General features: G+C 40.6%; 1 protein-coding gene across 2 annotated transcripts in view; it reads right to left on the reverse strand.

The window, feature by feature from the left end:
- Positions 1–16,697, reverse strand: part of slc4a11 (solute carrier family 4 member 11) — a 93,396-nt gene extending 76,699 nt beyond the window's left edge. The window contains exon 1 of one of the 2 annotated variants that reach the window (XM_033988102.2): positions 16,455–16,697. In XM_033988102.2, the coding sequence (XP_033843993.1) occupies positions 16,455–16,491 (37 nt within the window). In that variant the 5' untranslated portion in view covers positions 16,492–16,697. The remainder of the gene's footprint in view (positions 1–16,454) is intronic. The other variant, XM_055230950.1, reaches the window with a different exon arrangement.
- Between the last annotated feature and the right edge of the window lie 6,191 nt (positions 16,698–22,888).

The raw sequence follows: 22,888 nt of genomic DNA on the forward strand, positions 1-22,888 counted from the left end.
CTGCCTCTTAAAAAGCCATGTTGCTCTTTAATCCACGAGGTCTAAAGCTTAAATAAAGGAGAGAGTATGGTGCTGTGTGTGAACTGTTGGACTGATGTTTTTTTCGTTCTGAGTAGAGAATACACAAATAAATAATGAAACTAAGGAGACACTTAAAAAATGAATATATCTCCCAGTGAGACCAGAAGCGGGAGGTGTCCATTACATTTCATAGTGGAAAAACACACACACACACTTTGTTGCTTTTATATGACAGTAATTAAAAGTATTAGAATGAACAACAATGTGATCTACCATCAACAAATTCTGACTGATAATCCAAAGCTACGACAAATTACAAAACAACATTTTACATTATAGCATTTCGGTGCTCAACATACTAGTAGGAAAAAAAACACAGAAATTACTGGAATTCTGAAAGATTACAGAAATAGCAAGGAAAATAGAAATGGATCTTCTGCTCAAGGAAAATGACAGTATAATTGAGTCAGCTGAGGTAAAAGTAGTTTGCTTTAGTTTTTTATGCCCTATTAACCAATTTCCAATGTGAATGGGTGCATGAATGAATGTTGAATGAATGTTTACCTGACATCTATCAAATCCAATGCAAGAGAAGCGATGTAAAGAAGTGTGCGTGTTTATTAGGCTGGTGATGTCAGCTTCCTGTGGCTCGGGCTGAGGCTCAGAGTGAGGCGCTGCTCAGATCAGGTCTGTGTGCATGGGGCTTTGGGGCTCCTACAGATGCATAAAGAGATTTAGGGGGATTCAAAGGAGATGTGTGATGGCTTTAGCAAATCAATGAGATCCAGCAGCGGGTTACTCTGTGTGAGACAACAACACTCAGCTTATATGTAGACACTCGCTGTTGGGCTAAATTTAAACATTACAGCAGCAGATCATAAAACATACTTTTATGTGACTTATTGAGCTGTGGGGTTTGGAGAGTGAACAGACATAGTTAACAGTGTCTGTTTTTACTGAATACACTGTATGTTGTACTGCTGCACACACTGGACAGAGCAGATTAAACCTTAGACATGCTGAAATTGGAAGTCCTTTTCCCCACTGTCGTAAGTGGTTTGAAAATGAAGTTTAAGATTAAAATATGATTTCAATAATACTTTATTGTCCCTGTAGGGACAACAGATGGAAATTAACCTTCAGCTGTAATCTGGTGTGTCTACATTCATGTTGTATCATGGTTGTCCATTAACATGCACTGGCCCAATGAAATAAATAAAGAGGGAAATTTGTCCTCTGCATTTGCAGTGGATTAGCAGTGGGATTCAGAGTGCAGCGCCACGGGACCCAACTCCAGATCTTGAGCTAGCATTGGTCAGGACTACCTTAGCTGAAGGATCTACCTATTGTGCATGTTTTGAGTTTGTGCGGAAAACTGGAGTGCCCAGAGGAAACCCATCCAGACATTTAGAGAAACACGCAAACTCCACACTGAAAGGCCTGGCTGGCCTGGGAGTTCAACCTGAAACTTTCATTGCGAGTACTTAGCCACGCAGCCACACATTTTTATAATATTGTATTATTAATGTTTGTGCGTTTTATCTTATCCATTTTGGATCAGGCACAAAAAGCGAAAAAATATTGAAGGCATGTAAAATATGAGCAGATAATATCATGACATAGAGTCTTACTGTTATTTTTGAAAGAAATGTAAGTATAAATACAAAAGAGGAAGTGGTCTTGTTGCTGACAGGAAGTGTGAAGCAGTAGTGTTCAGATCAGTTGCAGTCGGCACATGCATGCCTGCACATAGTGTCTGGTGTCAGTGCACGCTGCACTCTGTGATATGTCTCAATAGTGTCTGATAGGAGCTATCTGTAAAGAGATGCCAGCCCTGTTTGATGCCTCTGCAGCATTTGATTTTGCATCCGTTTTTGTGACAGAGGAGTTTGACAAAGGCCGAGCGAGCACATAGAGATGTGGTGAGGATTTCTGCCTCTGTAGTGCAAAGGCCTCTCTGGTCTTGGATCACACACCTCCTGACTCTTTGTTCTGCTCTGAATCCCCTTTTGGATCCTGATTTTCAGAAAAAAAAGCAAGAAAATGTAAAGAGAACATGACTTCCTGCTGTCCAGGCCGAAAGGAGACATCTCGTACATTACATTGAAGGATGGTTGTGGTGATGGGCGCCTCAGGCAAAGTGAAGCCTGCCCAGTACATCTAACATGATTTACTAAAGCCTGTGTTATTACGTTTGCAGGAAAACAAGCACTTTCCTGCCTGCATCACAATCACACTGAACAGCCCTATTTACAAGCATATGATTTTAATAAACAATCTGAGACGAGACCCCAGGAGACATTCACTGCTCCTCTCAATCCTCTCCCCTCTCACTCCTTCGACTTCTCTCACTGCTCTAGCTTCTCTCATTCCTCCTCTCATTCTCCGCTCAGTCTTCCCACTCTCTCACTCCTCTCCCTCCTCCCACTACACTCACTCCTCTTCTCCCTCCTCTAACTCCTCTCATTCCTGTCTCTTCTGACTCTCTCGCTCCTCTCACTCATCCTCTCCCCATCCCAATCCTCTCACTTATCTTCTCCCCCCTCTAATTCCTCCTCTAATGCCTCTCACTCCTCTTACCCCGCTCGCTCCACTCTCGCCTTGCTCCTCTCACTCCAGTCACCCCTTTCTCCTCTAACTCCCCCCACTCATCACACTTTCCTCACTCTCCTCACTCTTCTAGCTCCACTCTCTCACTCACTCACCACTCCCTTAATTTTCTTCACTCTTCTGACTCTCTCGCTCCTCTCACTCACTTCCTTTGCTCAGTCCTCTCACTTCTAGTCTCCCTCCTCTTTCTCCTGCAGCGCCTCCACTCCACTCTCACTCTTCTCACTCATCTCACTCTCCTCATTCTTCTAGCTCCTCGCACTCTTCCCACTCCTCTCTCTCCTCTGACTCCTCTCACAGTCACTCCTCTGACTCCTCTCTGTCACTTCTTTCACTCATTTTACAAATAATAACATTCACGGGGTTTTCTTTCAATGCAACTGTGCCCTCTCTCATGTTTCTTTGCCAAATCCATTGCAAACTAAGCAATTTTACATTTGTACAAAACCCACTGTTACTATTATCTTGTGAATAATAACAAAAAGCAAGATGAAACGTCTCTGTCAGAACTATGCAAACGTATTAAAATGTGTTTAAGTTGACGTGTCTATAAATAGTTGACATTTTACTCTGGTTTTGCACAAGGCATAAACAGCTGTTAATGTTCGGTGAAGCAAGAACCAAAATCCTGTCCAAAAAGCAACAACCTGCTGCGCAGCAAATTTCACTTGACCTTCATTAACTAAACTGTTTATTATAATCTTGTAAGGGAAGAAGGATTTCTTCCTTTGGTCTCAGGTTGGTTATCTTTTCAACTTTCACCAATGAGTGTGGTCTGTCTGTGGCAGTCAGTCCAGAGGTCCTTCATCTCAGCTGGTCCTATAAATCTTTAAACAGCTCTTCCAAAAAGCTGTACTTTCATTTCTGAAGGTAATTTCCTGGTCTGACTGTGCACAGTGGGGCAGTGAGAGAGCGCAGATCGGGACATGGGAGAGATACAAGCGTGTGGTTTAGATGAAGACAAAGCACTTGTTTAATATTCCTGTTTACCTTTGAACAATAATGTGTGCCTAACATTTGGGCTGATCAGTTTTCATTATTATGAGGAGTAGATCAATTTGTCTGAGCACCTATCTTGTGTAAAGACCGCAGTTGCTGTGTGACAGCTGCAGGCAACTACTTCTGAAAAGGTTCCTTCTAAAGTATCTGCTATTGGGCTAACCCAACACAGACGCTTTCTTAATTGCATTCAAAAATGTGTTTTGATGTGTATTGGATGCTCAGAGACAACAGGAAGTCAACTTATACGACCCTGAGAGTGCATAAAAGTTAAGCCAATGCTTTGTGCTGCAGGTACATGCAAAACAGATGAGTGCAGGTATTTATAGGAGAAGTGAGGCTGCCAGTCTGGATGGAGGAGGCTGAGTGTCTGGTGTGTATAGTGGGGAGTCTAGGTGGACCGGAGCAGTTCTGCAGAGGGGGCTGTGCCTTGTGCTGACTAATTGTGCCCATAGGCGGCCCTAGCCCCATCCTGAGTGGATCTGCAATGTTCAGAGGGAATTCCTCCACCATATTTATCCCTGTAGACACGTTTTAAACAGCAGGCCCACATTTGTCTTCTCTTTATTTCCAAGGAATTTAACAGAACTTTAGTAGGCACGCTAATTACACACACATTGTAAATGCCAATTTAAAGTAAGCAATAGCCTGGTATTTCCCAAGAGGTGCAGGGCCAAAGCAAAGCCTGCAGCTAAGGCGGAGAGAACAGTGAAGCTAATTCTCTCACAGTGAAAACTTATCCACCGGACACACTTTCCTTAACTACATTACAACTCTAATTAGGCTTTGTCAAGGGCTTGTTTTTTGTTCAGCAAAACTTGGGGGATTAAAATAATATTACCAGTCTTTAAAGAGCAGAACAGACTGAAGTGGAACATTCACACAGAGACTGCCATATTTTCCCTTTAGGAGTGTGGGGGAAAGCAAATATAAGGATGGGCCAAACAGAGTTTTGGCAGACACCTGGTGTTTGTAAAGGTTACATCGAGAAGGAAGCAAAACTCCAAACTGCAGTTTCAGCGCGCACAGGCCACACCAGAAAAATCTACATGCTCACATAGTCCTTTGATACAGAGAAAAATCACTTGTGTTGACTCAGTGTTGACCATAGCCTGTATAAAGAAGTGGACTAAAGGAGTGTGACATCATCCGTAGCATTCGGCTCCAGGTAAATGAAGCGTTACTTTCAACAGCCTTTCTCCCTGCAAGGCTGTTGAAAGTAACGCCTGCTCCCTGCTAAACCAGCGGTGCGGGCGCTTAGCAATCAAACCTATTGCTAATGCTAGCAGGAGCAACCACAGGGACAGCCTGATTTGTCTAATATTAATGTTCATGTCTTGGTTTAGGGACACTATAGCGAAATAAAAATACTAGGATTCTGTAGCGCAAGTTAAAATAAACATTTTAAGACTAAAATGACAAGCCTGACAGCAGCAGTTACAGAGAGAGGGGCCACAGTTTTCCAATGTAAAGTGAATTGGAGCCGATGGAGTCGATGGAGCCAGAAGTGCGTCCATGATCCCTTCTTATTTGCAACGAGGCGGCAAGCCAGTTAGCTATGTCCATTTATATATACAGCCTATGGTATTGGCCCAAACAATTTCAGAGGGCACCATCCCTATTTCAAACATATTCCTTGGTAACTGTATTAATCCCTATGAACTGTCAAAGCAGTGAGTTTAAAGTAATGGTACAATGATAAAATGACAGCCCCGACACAAATCTCCAGTGACCCACATCTGCCCCTGGCCCGCTGCCTGGGAAACCCTTCTTATATGGAGTTGGCACAGGCCGAGCAGCTCTGGCCTCCGTCCTGGACAAGGTAGAGCTGTATTCACAGACAACAGTGCTGCGTTATCTCTTCCATCTTTAAAAGTGTGCTCCACAGCAGCACAGCGGCCGGGGAAGCCCTGCAATTTAGCCCAGCACACGGTGGCACTGAAGGGGCACTCTTCTGTAATCTTCTGCACAATGAGCACCCAGAGCCAGGTGCAAAGGTGGCTCAGGCTATTCTCTTAAAATGTTCTGCTAAATACACCGGAGAGCAGCTTCACAGGGCAAGCACAATCTATTGAAAGCACTCTTTGCTTTATTTCTTATGTGCTGAAGGTTATTTCTAAAAGGATTGCTATACTGTCTGCTACAACTACAGCATACGTGTTGTAGAAACAGTCTTTTCCTTCAATATGTCTCTCTCTATATTTTTAAATAACAGCAACTCTACTACTATACTATAAAAAAAATAATAAAAATTGTATGAAACCAAACTCTGATATTTACTCAAAAAAGTACATAGAGCCTCTCCAGATAATATGATGTAAACCAAAATGTAAAAATGACAAGCACAATGAGCTGTTCATTTCAATGTCCCTCTGTAATTGCCATGTTGTTTGCTTGCACTAAATCAAAACTACTTAAACTCCTTATGTAATGCTCTGACATGGGGCTTATCCTTGTGTGGTGCAGGTTTTATTCTTCATAAAACTCTCCTGAAATAAAGAAAGGACTGGCCCAGGTAAACACTGCAGTACAATGAGTCACATCAGCAGAACCAATTTGTCCGTCAGTGCAGTGAAACGTACTGGCACAAATCCTTATTCACACTCAAGGCTGTGGTGATGTGCGTTTGCAAAGACTGTTTCTGCTCAGAGATGCTCAGTGAGGGCCTCACTGTTTCAGGACTCAGCACTGCGACAAGACATGGGAGGACATTTAAGTGAAAAACAGTCAAAATAATTCCATTAACTGTCCTCAAATATTTGGACAAACCAGCTTCAATATAAATATGTATATACATCTTGTTAATGTGATAGTGTCCTACCTAGCAGCTGTAATTAAACAGTGTGGCTGATGACTAGTAACTGATTTTATAATATGCCCAAAACATCAATATATTCAACAGGTGCTTGTATCCAAACATGAACATGAAAATAATAAAGGCTTCATTGTGAAGAGCACGCTCCCCTCAAATGGTACTAATAATTTTTCATCAGAAAATTTGTCAAATTTCTTTGGAAGGACTGGTGTGTGTAGTTTACTGGCAGTTCTATTCCTGTTGAAATATTTTTTGTTATAGTTTCACAAGTCACAATAACAAGAGGTATCATGAGCTTGGAACCTGACACATATCAAATAAATATAAAACTGAATAAGTCATTAAACTTGGGCTTTACTACAACCAGTAAAGCAACATGGCAAAAGGCAATAGTGGAGTGAAGATGTCCTGTGTCAGCAGGATTCAGGAACGGCTCTAATTAAACCAACAGCTACTATTTTTATGACTGACAGATGGCAAAACAAGGGGACTACTGCTATCCTGTTTTATGCTCAGCTATCTCATTGGGAAATCATAAACAAACTATGTATGTGTAGTTTTCTTTGGTCTAAATATGAGTGTGCATGAACGGCATAGATGAGCAGCGTGCATGAGAGGCATGCACGTGCACTGCTGTAATCCCCCGGTCCTTTCACCTGAGAGGGATTGATAGTTATAGTGAGCCGACTCCTCTGCTCCAGATGTACTGGGCTCCGTCTGCAGAGTCGTGACTAAGGCTCTAGCTCAAAACAAAACGCTCTCATTTCCCTCACATATATTAATACATTGTCTGAGGCTGTATATTGCTGGGGTACGCTCACTCAAGTCTATAGACAAGACTCCATCTTGTCTATTATTCACTCAGGTCATTTTGCCTTCACTCACATGAGGTGTTCTGCTCAGGTGCTGCAGCAGAGTCTTCCCTGTATTCATTTTGACAGCGGATGTTGTTTTCTCCCACAAACAGCGCGGCACACACCATCAAACACCATTCGCTGTTGAAATTGGTTTCTCGAATTTTCATCTTAGAGGGGAAGACGCACATGAAAAAGCATCCAGTGCTGGGGATTCCTGCTAATTGCTTGCATATTCTTTCTGTTCGATTAAAGCCTGGCCACCATCTCCGAGCTGCTTTGACACTTTCTCTTTCTTCCTTTACTGTATGTGCTGGAGTCTCTCTGCCATTCCCACAACACATCTCTGCTTTTCATTAGCGATGTCCCCCACTGAACCACACACATATACACGCACACACGCACACTCACAGACACTGTTTCCAAACCAATCGATCTGAGGCAGCGGGAGAGAAAATGCCCGCACAAAGTCTGGCTGAATGTCACTCCGAACATTTCCATCCCGTGTGAGGACATTGTGTGTGCAGAATTCACGAGGAGACACTAGTCCAGCCTCTGTGTGGAGTGTGGAGGCTTCAAGCTGTCAGACTGTACTACAGCCAGTCTGTGCAAACCGTCTGCTTTGTGCCTTTGCTGTGAGCAGAGCTCAATGTGACCATGGCATCTGTAAGGACACTGCCTGTTTAGCACATGCACAGGCAAATATAAAGCGGTGTATTAAGAACTGATCAAAATCTATCGGTAGTAGGTTACCATTTAAACTAGCATCTTTAAGTAAAAGCAATTCTTGATTGAATTTTTTTTTTTCTAACCCATATTTTGACATTTGTGAATCATTCAGTGTCTGCTTTATGATTCATAATGTTCTGATTTGAAGAACACACTTTGCCACCACACTTGCCTGGCCATAGATGATGGCATGCTTTTACAACACTTTACAAAGAACAGGTCTGGAACCGTATCCCGCCTTCCAGTTTTCAATGGGTGTGATTGACAGGTGGGGTAACCAGTCAGAAAAATGCATGGTGAATTTCTGCAGAATCAACAAGCAAAACACTAAGCATGCCAAAAAACACACCACGCTGACACAACTTTTCAATAATGATTACAAAACATGACATAATACTGGTATTAGTAGTATTTTCCCTTGAACATTAAAGATACAAAATTCAATTGAGTTCCTCTGGGTTGAAATCAAGTTGAGAGGTCACTTCCACCAACTGTTACTGTAACTGTGATGACATTGTAGTCAGTAATAAAAAATAAAAAAAAAGCAGTTGAAAAACATGGCAGCTTTTGTTTGTGCAAAAAGACTCAAAGCATATCAGCAATGCATGTGGCCCAAGGAGTACATAAAACAAAAGCTGATTTTTGATACCAGTAGCCTGAGGATACATTTTCAGTATGCTAAGCTGATCGCTGCCTATAAATAAAACATAATTAAAATAATCATTTTAAATTCCAAGAATTTCTTCAGGCTTGTCCGCTTCTTTTTATTTATTTGTGTTGCCTCTGCTTAGTACCTTTCTAGATCACTGTCTTGCAGTAAGACTCCTAAGACAATATTTGATTTTTTTCCTTCCCCATATGGCTGATACTTTTTTCCAGAAACCATTTAATTGTACCTCGCCCTAATAAGGAATGAAAAGAGATTATTTAACTTAAAGAGTAAAGCATGCCAACTTTGACAATGGTGTTTACTACATTGTGTTGAGTAATACAATGAAGAAATATATTTGGCTTGATTTTGGAAGTCTACATTGTTTGAAGGTACAATACCGTGACTCTGTTACTGTACTGTTACTTTGTGAAGTAGGAAGTGAAACAAAGAAAGTGAGTTTAACCTACAGAGGAAGTTTTTAAGATCTGAGCTGAACGAATCCAACACAGCCAAGGCAGTAATAAGTGGCTTCTAATTACACAACAGCAAAGCGGCTGCAGGCGACCACCAACGCAGCACATGTGAGAGATTGGGGCCATTCAAAGTGGCTGCATCATCTCTGACATGAGATTAAGGGATTAAAAGCACAACGATGACTGTGCATGCTTTAACCGTTCATCTCTCAAAAAACAAAAGCTGCCGACAATCTGTGCAAAAAGCATTTGAACATTTGAAAAGAGAAAGAGATGTGACCCTCTTAAATTAAAGCGAATAACACTGACATTGTAATATACGCTTAAGATTAGTATTTTTTTTATATTATCCATTAATGCTTTTCTAATCTGAGGCCAAAAACACAACAGAAGGGGAAACAGTTGCAGTGTTGTGAATCAAACAGGACTGTCATGGCGGTTATGTAATAAAGGTTTGACTGGACCAGCCCTCTGATGTGCCATGGCTGTTGGTTCCTCTGTGTAGAATAATGGTGTTTAAAAACAGCTTTATAGGTATTATAAATAGAGGACATCTCCACGCTAATATATGCTTTCTGTTTCAAGCTGCTCTGAAGCAGTGAAGACACGTGGAATTAAAAGGTTTGTGGAGTAACGCTTTAAATACCACTTAGGAGAGGCAGGGTATTTCTAGAGCAGCTGTTGATGAGAACACATGTGCCACGGGCTGGTCTACAACAGAAATTTTGTCTCACAATAAATGTTTTATATATATATATATATATATATATATATATATATATATATATATATATATATATATATATATATATATATATATATATATATATATATATATATATATATATATATATATATATATATATACATATACATTCTGTAGCTTATTTGTTTTCATAGATCTTACAGTGCATGGGGCATAGCATTTATTTTAAATATTTGAAGATATGCAGTTATGCAGTTATGATTAAGTTATGATTAATTAATGCTGTGTGCGATAAGCAAAAAACAATGTTGAGTTTAACACTGTGAAACAGCGATTAGCGACTTAGTCTAGTTCCGATAAAGGCTCAGGACCAAACTGAAACTATTCAAGAAAGGTCAGATTCATTCAGTATTGATCAATCGTTCAATGGATTATCTACTTGATAATTTATCAATTAGGCTTAGTGTCTCTCTGTATTTTTTATACTGTATGCAAACTGAAATTGACAATACAGAGAATTCCTTAGAAATTTTCTGCTCTATCCTCTTCCTCTTACTAGCCTGAAATATAGTTTTATGAAATATAAAGCCAGTCCATTTGGGCTCCTTTAATTATTTGATATTGACTTTCCATATTGAGACAACAGCAGCAGCACCATTAATAACCATGCGGGAAACCCCTGACAGTTAAAGACTGTGACACAATCCACAGCTAGTGCATAGATAAGGATGACGTGGAGTCGCTCTCTAAAGTGCTCCCTAATAGTGCACAATGAGTCCAGCATCACTAAAAGTAAACATTCAGTGAAAGATGACTTAACAAGAGCTGTGTGAGTTGATTAAAATGTGTTCAATAATTAAAGATGTGAGTACTCTTTAGTGCTACTGATCTGACAACAGGAAGTCCTGTCATGTGTTAGAACTGCAAAGCTTCTTAGTATGAGTTTCTCATTTGGTCTATGATTATCTAAAGTGACATTTTGAGCTGACACCCGTCCAGTTGCAGAGTGGTAATCGGGAGGCACGGGAGATTTCCTGGACGGCCAGCAGCCTATGTGGACCATGTTGGGGGCTTGTTTATTGATGCCAGACAAAAGAGATTCAAGAGGGGGCGCTGTCTCACATCTCTCCTGTTCGACAGTGCTGCGGGTCTTTGAAGAGCAGTGGTCGACGCTTATCGTTAATGATTTCTTATTGCTTTGTTTCAACGTAGGCCACAAAGTGCTGCCAAGTTGTGTGCTTATTCCCTTGTAGCACAAACCCTTACTACAGTTCCTCTAGCAAATACTGCTAACAACACCGAAAAAGGTGCTGTTAAGAACAACCAAATACTTGCCGTGTCCCTTCAAAATAAAACAATCGGTTTTGATAAACTGCAGAATGGGCCTTATTGTGAAAAGGTTTTAAAATAAACGCACTAACTGAGCAAAACACAAAAAAGCTGCCCTGTCCCTAGCAACAGTGGGTTCAACTGTTTTTGAAAATGTCTCCTGGGGGTAACCTCAGAACCTCCACATATTTTGGTGATATTTTTGTAAGTTATTTACTAAAAGGAAAAAAAAAAGCTAAAAACAGGGTTGCCTCATTGGTGATGGGCTGCTGCATTGCAAACACTCCCGGTAGATTTCAGAGACCCACTCCGGCCCTGCACCTGTCTCAAGCAATACCAGCCACAACCCATATTCAGTTTGCAGTCCTACATTGCGTAGGTGCAAAAAGTCATGTCATAGCAACATACCAATCTTTGGCCAATCATCATCCAACATTTGCAAAGACAAAAGAACATCTTACATTTAGTTATGATGTAACTGTATTTAGCCCTGTACTCACTACTTAAAAATGCTTCGTTTGAAAGTAACATTATATACTTGTAGTTCTTTGTCAAATCACATCAAATTCAAATTAGTTTTATAATACGCAATAATCTGTCTATAAAAAATATGAGCAATAGAAAGTGTTGCTCGCGGGATGGCTTTAGATACATAGAACAGTCATAAACAGAAAATTACATAATACCTACACAGCCTTAACCTCTGTAGGTACGTTGTATGTCAGTGTGTTGTCTGAATCCCATTTTAAAGCACACTCCTGCAGTACTGTGTTGTCTGTGTTCTCTGTCTCCTTTATGCAAATGAGCTCTGTTATGTGGAGGAATGCAAAGTGATTTGTGACATGATACGTCATGCTGCCAGATTTGTAGAAACAATACTTAGATAAAATGTCTAAAAGTGTGTGGGAGATACTACATTGGTAAAAGAGAGAGATATAGAGAGCACAGGGGCAGTCAGTGAAATGTGGCTGTAATATAGAGTCTGGTCTTCACGGTGCTCCTTGAACTGTGCACGATAAGTGTCTGTGTTGACACGTCCACATAATTGTTGTGTTTGTGTAAACCAACAAATTATGCAGCTGCCGTGAGTTGTGTTTGTAATCACAAGCATCATGGGCACAAGATAGAGCTGCAGCTGATCTCAATGCTAGTATTTGACTAAATGCCGACTGCTGATAGCAAAGTGACAGATTACAAAACTAAACATTATTTAATATAATAAACTATATAAAACACTTTAAGAACCTAGCACTTCCATCCACAGACTTGATTAGTGACAGAGTTACTAAATCATGATTTCACACTAACTCCTCAGAGACAGTTGGCCATATTTTAAATGTCAATATGCTCTGAACCAGAAACATCATTACAGCTCGATATTAACAGCTGAAGATGTGTGGTGCTGATGAGGAGTAAACACGTTAGTGCTCCAGCCTGGTGTGTGTCTGTCACTGTGCGTATGTGTGTGGGGACAGCGGGTGTATAATAATTTGTCTGTCCATGTGTGTGTCTCCTCTGCCCAGATGGTGTGCTGGGTGCTGGAGCTTCTGCGATCTGTTGCCAGCGGTGAATACTGATCAGAGATCACTGTCACATCTACAGCACATAGGCGTCATCCATCTTGCCTGGCGCACACCTCCACTTCCACATGGTCCAACTGCTAATTCACACGGCAACGCAGTGTGGCCTCCATGCTGATGTGAGGGCCACGGGTCACAGCTGCAGCACTGCTAATCAGCCTGTCTGCCTCTCACACCTGAAGACTGACACCAGGGGCACCACATTACACTCCTCTGTGTCCGAGAGCTGACAACCAGTTACAAAAGCACCTCTACAATTCAATTGTGTTTAAAGATGAATGCTTGACTTGGCTTATTAAGTGAAGTGTATGGGTTTGGCACACACTTAAAAAAGGATTACATTTATCTTAATCACACAATTTTGAGTGTCAAAAGTCATTTTTATTCATTTAGTTTAGTATTAGTCTGTGAAAGTAATACCAAAGCAGTATCAAAACTTTGTTACAAAAATGCTTTTTTGTCAAAAGCTGTAGTATTACAAGTGTTTTTATTTGACTGGTCAATACATCTTTTGTTAGTGATTTGACTGAGAGACCCCTTGTGGTAGGAATTCCATTTGTGTGTCATTAAACACCATTTAGTATGTAAATGAGTAAAATCTCAAATGTCATGATATTTCCCGGTCATAATAGCAATGAATGCCATTACAATAGTCACTAATACTGATGATACTGTAATGACTTACTGCTCATCTCCAGCTCGGAGTAATCCCTTTATGAAATGTAATGAATCGTGAACAAAACCCCAGGGAAATACAGTGAATCTAAAAGAGCTTATTCCCAAAGCCAAAGCTCAAGTTTAGCCACGCTGCACCTTTTAAAGACAGCTGGCATTTTTCCGAGCATCTCCACGGCATCTCTAAAGGTGAATGTGTGAAAACTCAACACAATATCATCTGAGTGTAATTACATGAGGAAGCCGTGTGCTCATTTACAAGAGCATCAAGTGATTCCCCTGTCTCCTGTCCTCCTCCCACGACGCTAGCTGCTCCTTCACCTGTCAGCAGGTTTCCTCACATAATGACAGCACCATCGCTCACATTACTCACTGTGTTCACAGTTCACTGTATTCACTGTGTTCACTGTATGCACTGTGTTTACTGAGCATACTGTGTAACTGTGTTCACTGTGTTCACCATGTCTACTGTGTAATTGTGTTCACAGTGTATACTGTCTCCCTGTGTTCACTGTGTGTATTGTGTAACTGTGTTCACTGTGGGTACTGTGTAACTGCATAACACTGTTCACTGTGTGTACTGTGTAACTGTGTTCACTGTGTTCAGTGTGCACTGTGTTCACTGTGTGCACTGTGTAACTGTGTTCACTGTGTTCAGTGTGTACTGTGTTCACTGTGTGCACTGTGTAACTGTGTAATTGTGTTCCCTGCGTGTACTGTGTACATTGTGTTGTGTAGCGGCTCTGCTGCAGCTGTAAGCTTTATAAGGCTCAGGCATGACAGCAGGGAGGAGTATTTCCCCAATCAAAGGGGCTGATGTGTGTGTTCCACAATCAAGTGCAGGCCAGAGAATAATGGATGCCCAGGTACATCAAACTTTGGCAATATTCACTTAAAGCTACCATCCATAATTAGACTGGCCGATCCGTGCATGTTGCATTCTCACATAACACCACTAGATGCTGTCTACATTGCTGCCGTCTGATAATGTGCCTGAACAAAGGCTAGATGAGTTGAGGGGGGGGAACAGGTTCCACATTTGCCATCTACTGGTAAAAAAAAAAGGGATGGAGTGGATGGTTGCTTTAATAACAAATTAATTTACAAGAGTATGTAGGATATGTATATCATAGGGCAGGGGCGTCAAACTCATTTTCACCAAAGGCCACATCAGCAATATGGCCACCATCAAGGGCCAGATGTAACTATGCGGCAGTGTAAATGTCACTAAATGTAACCGAATGTCGACGTAGACTGTACTGACCCTGCCTCATAACACAAAAACATACAGGTTTTTCTCCTCAAAGCACAAACTTGTATTCACCTTCAACTTCCATGCCAACAATTTTCCTCTTCATGAACATTTTGTGATGATTATTTGCAAATATTTCTCAGTCACTTGCTGGGAAAATCTCATTAGTTTATTGTCAGGGCAAACGTTAAAGCAGTATAGACTTATTTTAAAATGACAGTCATACCTTTTAATTTATCTTCTCGCGGGCCACATAAAATGACGTGGCGGGCCGCATTTGGCCCCCGGGCTTTGAGTTTGACACATGTCATAGGGCATTATGTGTGATTATGTGTGAAAGTAAATTAATTGTTATATATTATGACTTAGATTTTTTATTGAATTATTTATAAATTGATATTTAATTATATAGGTTAAAATAATCATATAAGCTCTGTAAAGAGACCAAGCTTACTAGCTAAGATGGTAAAAGAATGAAAACAGTAGGCCATATGCAGTGCTTACCTGTGTTATAATGTCAAATTCTTCCCCAAACATATTTGGATTTTCCAGCTATTTTTTCCAAAATTCAATTCATTATTAACAGACATCAAATTGATGTAGATGGTTTCCAATACCTAAGGACAAAAAGCCAGTATGTACAGATTTATAGTCAAGGTTAGGTTCAAAGACATAATAATGCAGACCCTTTCGATTTGGACAAATCCAAAATGTCTCCATCAAACGTAGTGAAGGCTATGAGCATGTTTCGTTCTTGATAAACAAGCTCTGTTGCCAGGATCAAATATGCTCTCTCCACCTTTAATCAGCTCATAAGCAAATGAATGCAAATGACTCTTCAGAGGACGAGCCATGGCCATGTCCATCACTTCTACTTAGTGATGCAAAGAACAGTATTGAACACAACACACAAACCCTCAGACAGAACAATGCCATATTAGGTCCTGATCAGACGAAGATGGGCCAGACAAAATGAAAGTGGGGCTAAAGCATCGCACCTCAAATGGGTTCTGGGTCTCAGAGGAGCAGAGTCTCCTGTGGCTGCCACCAACACTAATCTACTGCTGCATGTCTCCAGCTCACACATGTTGCAGGGCGCTCAACACACACTGACAGAGCAACACATTCTTCTTTCAATTTGTCCTTCAGTGAAAAAGATAATAAAGCCCACAACACAAAGATCTATGCAAGCTGTTTCCTCTGCTGCCGTTAACCCTTTGCATGCCCCTGCACGAGCCCTGTCAGCAACACATGAAAAAGTGCATTTGTGCCTGATTTCAGTGAATTCCAGCTGTTCATGTTCGACAGGTAGACTGACGGTCTCTGGGTGGGTTTCAAATAAAAGCCTGATCTCTCAAGGCTTAGTTCCTGATCTGAAGAATTACGACGCAGGAAGCCCTCCTGTCGCATACCACATATAAACAAGGAAAAAAAGAAAAAAAGGAAGCATATTTTCGTTCAAAAATCCACAAAAACATCTGGATTTCTTACGCACTTCAAAACTCCAACCTCTTCTGAAACAAGAATTGAAAACAGGAATTTGGGCACTAATGGAGACTGCCACATTCCAAACTACACGGAAAGAAAAGCAAAAAAACATGAGTTGGAGAGCGGGAGCGTGCACGGTCAAACATCTGCCCTGTGAGTGCCGCGGAGTGCCCTGTTTTCACTGAGCTTCTCAGGTTACAGGTAGGGAACCCCAAGGTTCTCCCATGGAGCGCACACACATGCACACAGCACAGCAGCTCTGGGCACTTACCCGAAGGCACAAAATGAAGAACTTTGTTGGTCTCCATGGCAGAGCGAGCGGTGGCCGAATGCACACTTCCTCTGGAGCGCTCCCCCAGTCAACCCATCATGGTTGTGTTATCCTGTGCTGATGAGTGTGAGATCACCTCTGCTCCTGCTCTGCTCTGTTTCTGACTGCCTCAGACACATGCAGTGACTCAGCCGCTCAGCCTGCCTGCGCTCCGTCTGTCCGCTGGGTCCTAGAGGCTTCTACGTTCTGTTTCCAGCCCACCACTCAGCAGCCTATGGTGTGGCTCCTTCACAGAGCCGGAGCAGGCGTCACGACACACCTCTCAGCACTGAGCCGGAGCTCACAGCCCCACATGCAACATGTGACACACCTGGGCAGCGTCCACTCTGACCATGTGACCATATATCCTCTCACATCTGTGTCTGTGCTCTGCTCCGGTTGCACTCAAACTCAATGTCAAAGTGATGCACGGTGCAGCAACAGGCCATTCTCACACTCACCCCAGTGTGTACGACGCAGGAAGAGGCTACAGATAAACTACTGGAAATTAGAACTACTACTGTGTATGTTTAGTAACTAACCATTGGGTGTGTCCTCCCCATCCACTATTTAAACAGGACGTCCTAATAATATTGGCTGGAGATAAATATTTGTTTTTGGTTTATGTTTGTAGTATTATATATAAATAAAATGCTTCCTTAAGGGTGACTGTTCAAATTAGTGTTTTAATAAGCTTACAGACTACAGAGGTCTTCAAAAATAATTTATGTATCAATTAGTTAAATAAAAATAGCTGAAAGGCATGTGCTTTCTAAAACTGTGAAACATTCAAAACGAGTATTTCTCTATGTTTTTTTTGTTTTGTTTTTTTTTTTTTATTATGGACAAATAAAATTTAGCTTATTTCTGATCATTCTTCAAGGTAAAAACAAAGAGGTTGACAGTTTTCCCCAAACTGACATTGAAGGTTGTGGTTCCAGACAAAGGCACATGACAGCTCTGAACAGTATGAAGTCTTTCCTTTTCTTCAGCAGCAGGAAGTGTTTTAGCTTCATATTGTGCTGCTGTGAACAGTATGCGGTGGAAAGAGGGCAAAGCGTACCTTTCACAACCCTCCTCTGCTTCCTCTTGTGTGTTGCATGTTTAGTGATGATTAATGCGTTAAACCAACCTAAAGTGACAGGGTCCTGGTGGAAACGCTGCTGTGACACGTGCTGATACATGCTTTGGCCAAAAATCACCCAAATATTCACTCACACCCTCTTCCAAATATAAAATGTTCATAATAGAGCTCTTATTCATGATTCATTCATGGATGTACATTTACATTATGTCTCTAAATCTTAAAGGTCATAGCAGATAAATATGTATGTTCTACATTAGAGAAATAATAGTATCTCTCCAGCCTAATCTGTGATCTTTATCGACTGCTTATTTCTGCATGACAGAATAATGTATTACAAATAATGTTCCCATAAAGACCTTGGTTAGTTTAATCAAACTTGAAGCCATATATGGAGATGTTCAAAGCATTAATTTCCCACAGTGATGTAAATGCTGAGTGAAAGGTCATTGATTTGCATAGGGCTGTGTGCTGTGGACCCCGGGCTCTGTGAGGAGGGATGCGTCAGTCAGAGACACAGGAGCACAGGGCCCCTGCGGGACACCTCTCGCCCTGCGCCAACCTGCGGCTCTGGCATCTGGATATAGACGTGTGCTTAAACACAAGGGGCATCACAGCTCATTTAAATATGCACACACAGACATCAACTAGAGCTAGTGCATCCAATGTGAGGGCAACTTGCTTCTAATACCAAACTTTATGATTGTTTTACGTATTTTTAATATTAGTAGCAAGTAGTGTTAAATTTTCATGTCAGCAACAGTAACATTTGTACACTCCACTGCTGGCTTATTCTAGTGTTCATCAGAGGCTTGAGAAGAGATACATTATCACTGCTATTGAACTTCCTCCTCCCACATAAATTGTGTAGGTCTGACAGACTGACAGGACCAACAAGTGATATCATCAACCTACTGTGGTTTCTACACCAGAAGTCACACATGCTCTTACACAGTAGCTGACATTTTTAGATATGTAGCATTAACTTAAATTGACTTAAATAGCATTGACTTAAATAGCAGAATTCACTGAAATATCTAGTCCTGCCCTAGAGGAATCCACAGGTAGAGTGGTGCCGTCACATTTGCAATGGTGGCGTGTGTATCAGGCTGGTGTAGTCCGTGTGATGTGGAGTGCCCAGGGCAGCCCCTCTATGGCAGCAGTTATCGCAGTGAATGGCTCCAGGAGGCTCCCAGCATGCTATGTGGGTGTGTGTGTGCTTGTGCATGTGTGTGTGCTTGTGTGTCTGTGGGGGTGTGTGTTGGTAAGAGCTGAATCACCACCACAGATTAAAGACCACAGAGTGGTGAGCAGCTCTGACCCTGGCCCAGTGCCCCTGTCTGAGTGCGGTTCCTGCATTCAATAAAGAGCCACAAGAAAGAACCACAAGAACCTGCAGTTAGTGTGACACAAGGATTTCACTTTAAGGAGACTTATTATTGAAATCAACTGTTTTAATCTTTTAACCATGTTATAATGGCTTTTCCTCAGTATAACCTTACTTGGAGTTATATTTTGATAGTTTCAAGCACGTTTAATGTGGTGTCCATGTAGTTGAGTAAAGTTTGTTTTTGTTTTTTGTTTTTTGGGTCAAAATAAGATTACTGTGTGCTGCCAGCAGCTAACTATAAAGCATTTTCATTGTCCACAAACCAGGAAGTTGTTGTTGTTGTTGTTGTTGTTGTTGCGCAGTTAGCAGGCTAGTTGTTGTTAGTAGTAAAAAGAAAAAAAGTAGTTATCAGTGGCGTGACGCCAAAACACCACTTTAGCCTCTGAAAGTTGTGAAAACACTAATAAATTCAATGCGGTGAAGAATTAGGACATTTGGAATGTGGTAAAGAAGTGAGGAATAAGTATGGAATGCTGCAAACATTTTTAAACAAGCAAGCTTTGTTTTTCACATTTTTAAGACAGTAAAATGTGTGTATAGCGTTTTTAAGTAACCTGTCTATTATGCATTGTCCTGCATTTGAGGCTTGACAGTTACGAAAATTTCTGTTTCACCTACCCCATACCCCCAAGGCTCTGTGTGCGCTTGTGATTCATCGTAAAATCTAGGCTCCAGGTTATAGGATTAAAAAATGTCATGGTAATTTTTCAAAAATAAAGACTCAGTAAAATCCACTACTTGATAAAACAAAATGTTTCTATGCAGAGGCAATACCAGCATTAGAGAATCAGTTCTGCATTTTTGAACTAAGTCAATAGACTTGTTTCTATTATCAAGTGATTCGAGATCACATAACAAAATGTAAACTAATGACATACGTGTGTGATCATTTAACTGTATTATAGTGTGTAAATGATTAGAGGTAAATGAGCCCATGTTTCTACAGGATTTAAGGATTAAGTTCAAGCAACAGACAAAACAATATGTAACAACAGTTCCTATCAAGAAATCCTCCAATATCATGTGATGTAAAATCACATTGTAATGCTTTAATGGGCAACATTAACATATCTTTCAGATTTATCCAATGTAACTCCACTGGATTGCTTGATACATAAAAATAATGTATTTAGGAATGTGGCTGTTTTGTTATGAATCACAGCTGATTACAAAGTGCTGAAATGTACAATGCATTACTTAAACTGTGCTTAGCATATAATTTCATGATGATAATGGCCATGATTGCATAATTTCCAAGGTTATTATGTAATGCTGGGAGATGCTTATTGCAATATTGTGTAGTTGGGTCGGCTGTTTAGTCTGGAACAGTGCTGCATGGTGTTCCTTTGTCCTTGTGGCAGATATCGTATGAGTGCTGTACAACTTATTAGAATGCCAACATGTAATAGCTCTATAGACACACTCCTGACTTTAGTGCTGTTTAACAATGACACTTGTGTTTGGACGCTTGGCAGATATCTCCCTCTGCCACACGATTGTAATATAATAAAGGTAAAGCATCGGTGTGAGTAATGATGCACAAACAGGACCAGAGACAGCTTCGTGAGTCATCAGTCAGAGAGGGAATCCTGCACTGCTTTGACGGGGAACAACCTTCATTAGCGCCAGGCGTCAGTGGGTGTTGTGTATGTGCCGTATGTGGCTCTGTGCATGGGCTGCTTTCAACTAACTCTATTATGTCTTTCCCAGCTCCATGTGGGAGACTGGCAGTTTTGTCTTCCAGTTCACAGAAGCATCAGCAGAAGACAGTTCTGTTTTAATTTCAAACTGGTGCAAGAAAATTATATTACTATGACTATAACTAGTAGGGCTGCAAGATTAATTGCAATCAAATTGAAATTGCAATTTGACTGGACACAACTGGCAAATCACTGCAATTTTTGAAGACATTTTCACCAAAAACAACAAAAGATCCTGTCTTATTCTGCATAAAAACTGCTAACCCTGTAACTGAAATCTGTACGAACATGTTCTGAAATGTGATTCTTGAATTAGTTCACATGTCAATTCACATTTGAGTCTTTCTGTCAGTTCTTCTGGACACGTTTATATATTTTCCCAAATCATTCAGCCCTAACTGAAAGTGCATACTATCTTAACTTCCACTGATGGTGATGTAATAATAATACATAACAGTTTTATAACACTTTTCATCACATTTCACAGTTCAAGAAGATTTGAGGTTGATATAAGATCGTCAAATAATTTTGCATTGTACTAATGACTCCTAAAACATGAACTAGAGATTTTTCTCAAATATGTCCAAATCTAGCCAAAATAACACAGATGAAGCTGCTGTAACAACATGATAACTGGTGTGTCATGTTATATAAATATCTTATTTTAGCATTAAAAGTGACTCATTAATTAAAATAGGGAATAGTGGAGGAGCAGCTGGTTCTTGTTATTTGTGCCCACACACATACACACACACACCCCCACACACGCACACACACACACCACACCCCCCCCCCCCCCCCCACACACACACACACACACACACACACACACACACACTGAGCACTATAAGAGCCAGTGTTCAGGACTCCACTGCTGCCGTGGGGATGGGGGCATATTTCAGGTCACAAACGAGCTCCAGATTTAATTTGGAGACCAACAACTTGATTAGGTTCTCTGAGGCAAAAGCGTCTCGAGCAGAGAGACGACACGAAGCACACATATCTGGACTGGTATGCTACAATACAGCCAGCACAAACTACGCAACATCATTTACACACTGGCTTTTCAATTACACAAATCTGGGATAATAAGTGTTTTGCAAAATGTTCAAGTTAAGTCATAAAACTATTTTAAGCCTAGAATGGCACTATCTCTTTCAAACATATTTACTGATTGGCATTCAAAATGTATAATTCAGATTTGAATTAAAACTTGCCATAAATTGAAATGTAAAACCAAGGATGCCCAAGTTGTCTGGCCAGTATCATGTGATTCAAAAATGACAGTACTGTAAGGTCAACAGTTAGAAAGAATCTTTTTTTTTGTTTTTTTTGCCATAGAGTCCCAATTCACAGACATTTACCTCCATATGTGCTACTTTAGAGGTACTTTTGTTAGTGCCACTGAGACTGTGTATGACCCTTTGGCTTTTATTGACTTCAAGTTTGCAGAAGACAACAGCACACTGCCTCAACCACATTACATAAAAGAGGAAGACTGCACGCTCCGCCACCATTAATTATCTCTGGGCCCATCACAATAACACATTTTGAAGCATGATACACTGCTTCAGAAAACATTACAATAAACTAGATTGAAATTACTTCATGTCACTGACACAACTCTAAAGAGGGATAAACCAAGTCAACTTTTTACGTACAATAAACAGTAAATAAACAGCAAAATGAAGCAATAATTAGCCGTAGAACTTATTTCTTTAACCACCTATATGTAAAATCTTATCATATTACAAAAAATAACACAAATGTCCCCACTATTGGTGGTTTTAAGATTATAGAATGTAATAATATCACACTCACATGTTGTGCAAAAGCCAGTTTTTCCTTTTGATTACACTGTACTTTGCCATGAAATATCCAAAAGGTAAATCCACAAATTATGAACCTGACCTTTCTACTATAGGGTAGACAACTTTCTGTATTAAAACAAAAACCTACAATTGAACAATATGAATTTTAATTGACCTGCATCAGTATTAAATAATGTTGGCCTATACCATGTTGTGATGACATCTGAAACCCAGTGCAAAGAAAAGGTACCCACAATAAATATTGAGCCTCAAATATTGTTCCATCAATTGCCTATTGAAGTTGATTGTAATTGTTGTGACAGGTCTAACTATTGCTTGACTAACAGCAGTAGATAGCAGATCAAGCTATTATAAATCATTATGTTGTTGTACTTGTGCTTCTTAGGAAA

The sequence above is a fragment of the Periophthalmus magnuspinnatus genome, chromosome 22 (genome assembly GCF_009829125.3).
Source record: "Periophthalmus magnuspinnatus isolate fPerMag1 chromosome 22, fPerMag1.2.pri, whole genome shotgun sequence".
In the NCBI taxonomy this organism is placed as follows: domain Eukaryota; kingdom Metazoa; phylum Chordata; class Actinopteri; order Gobiiformes; family Gobiidae; genus Periophthalmus; species Periophthalmus magnuspinnatus.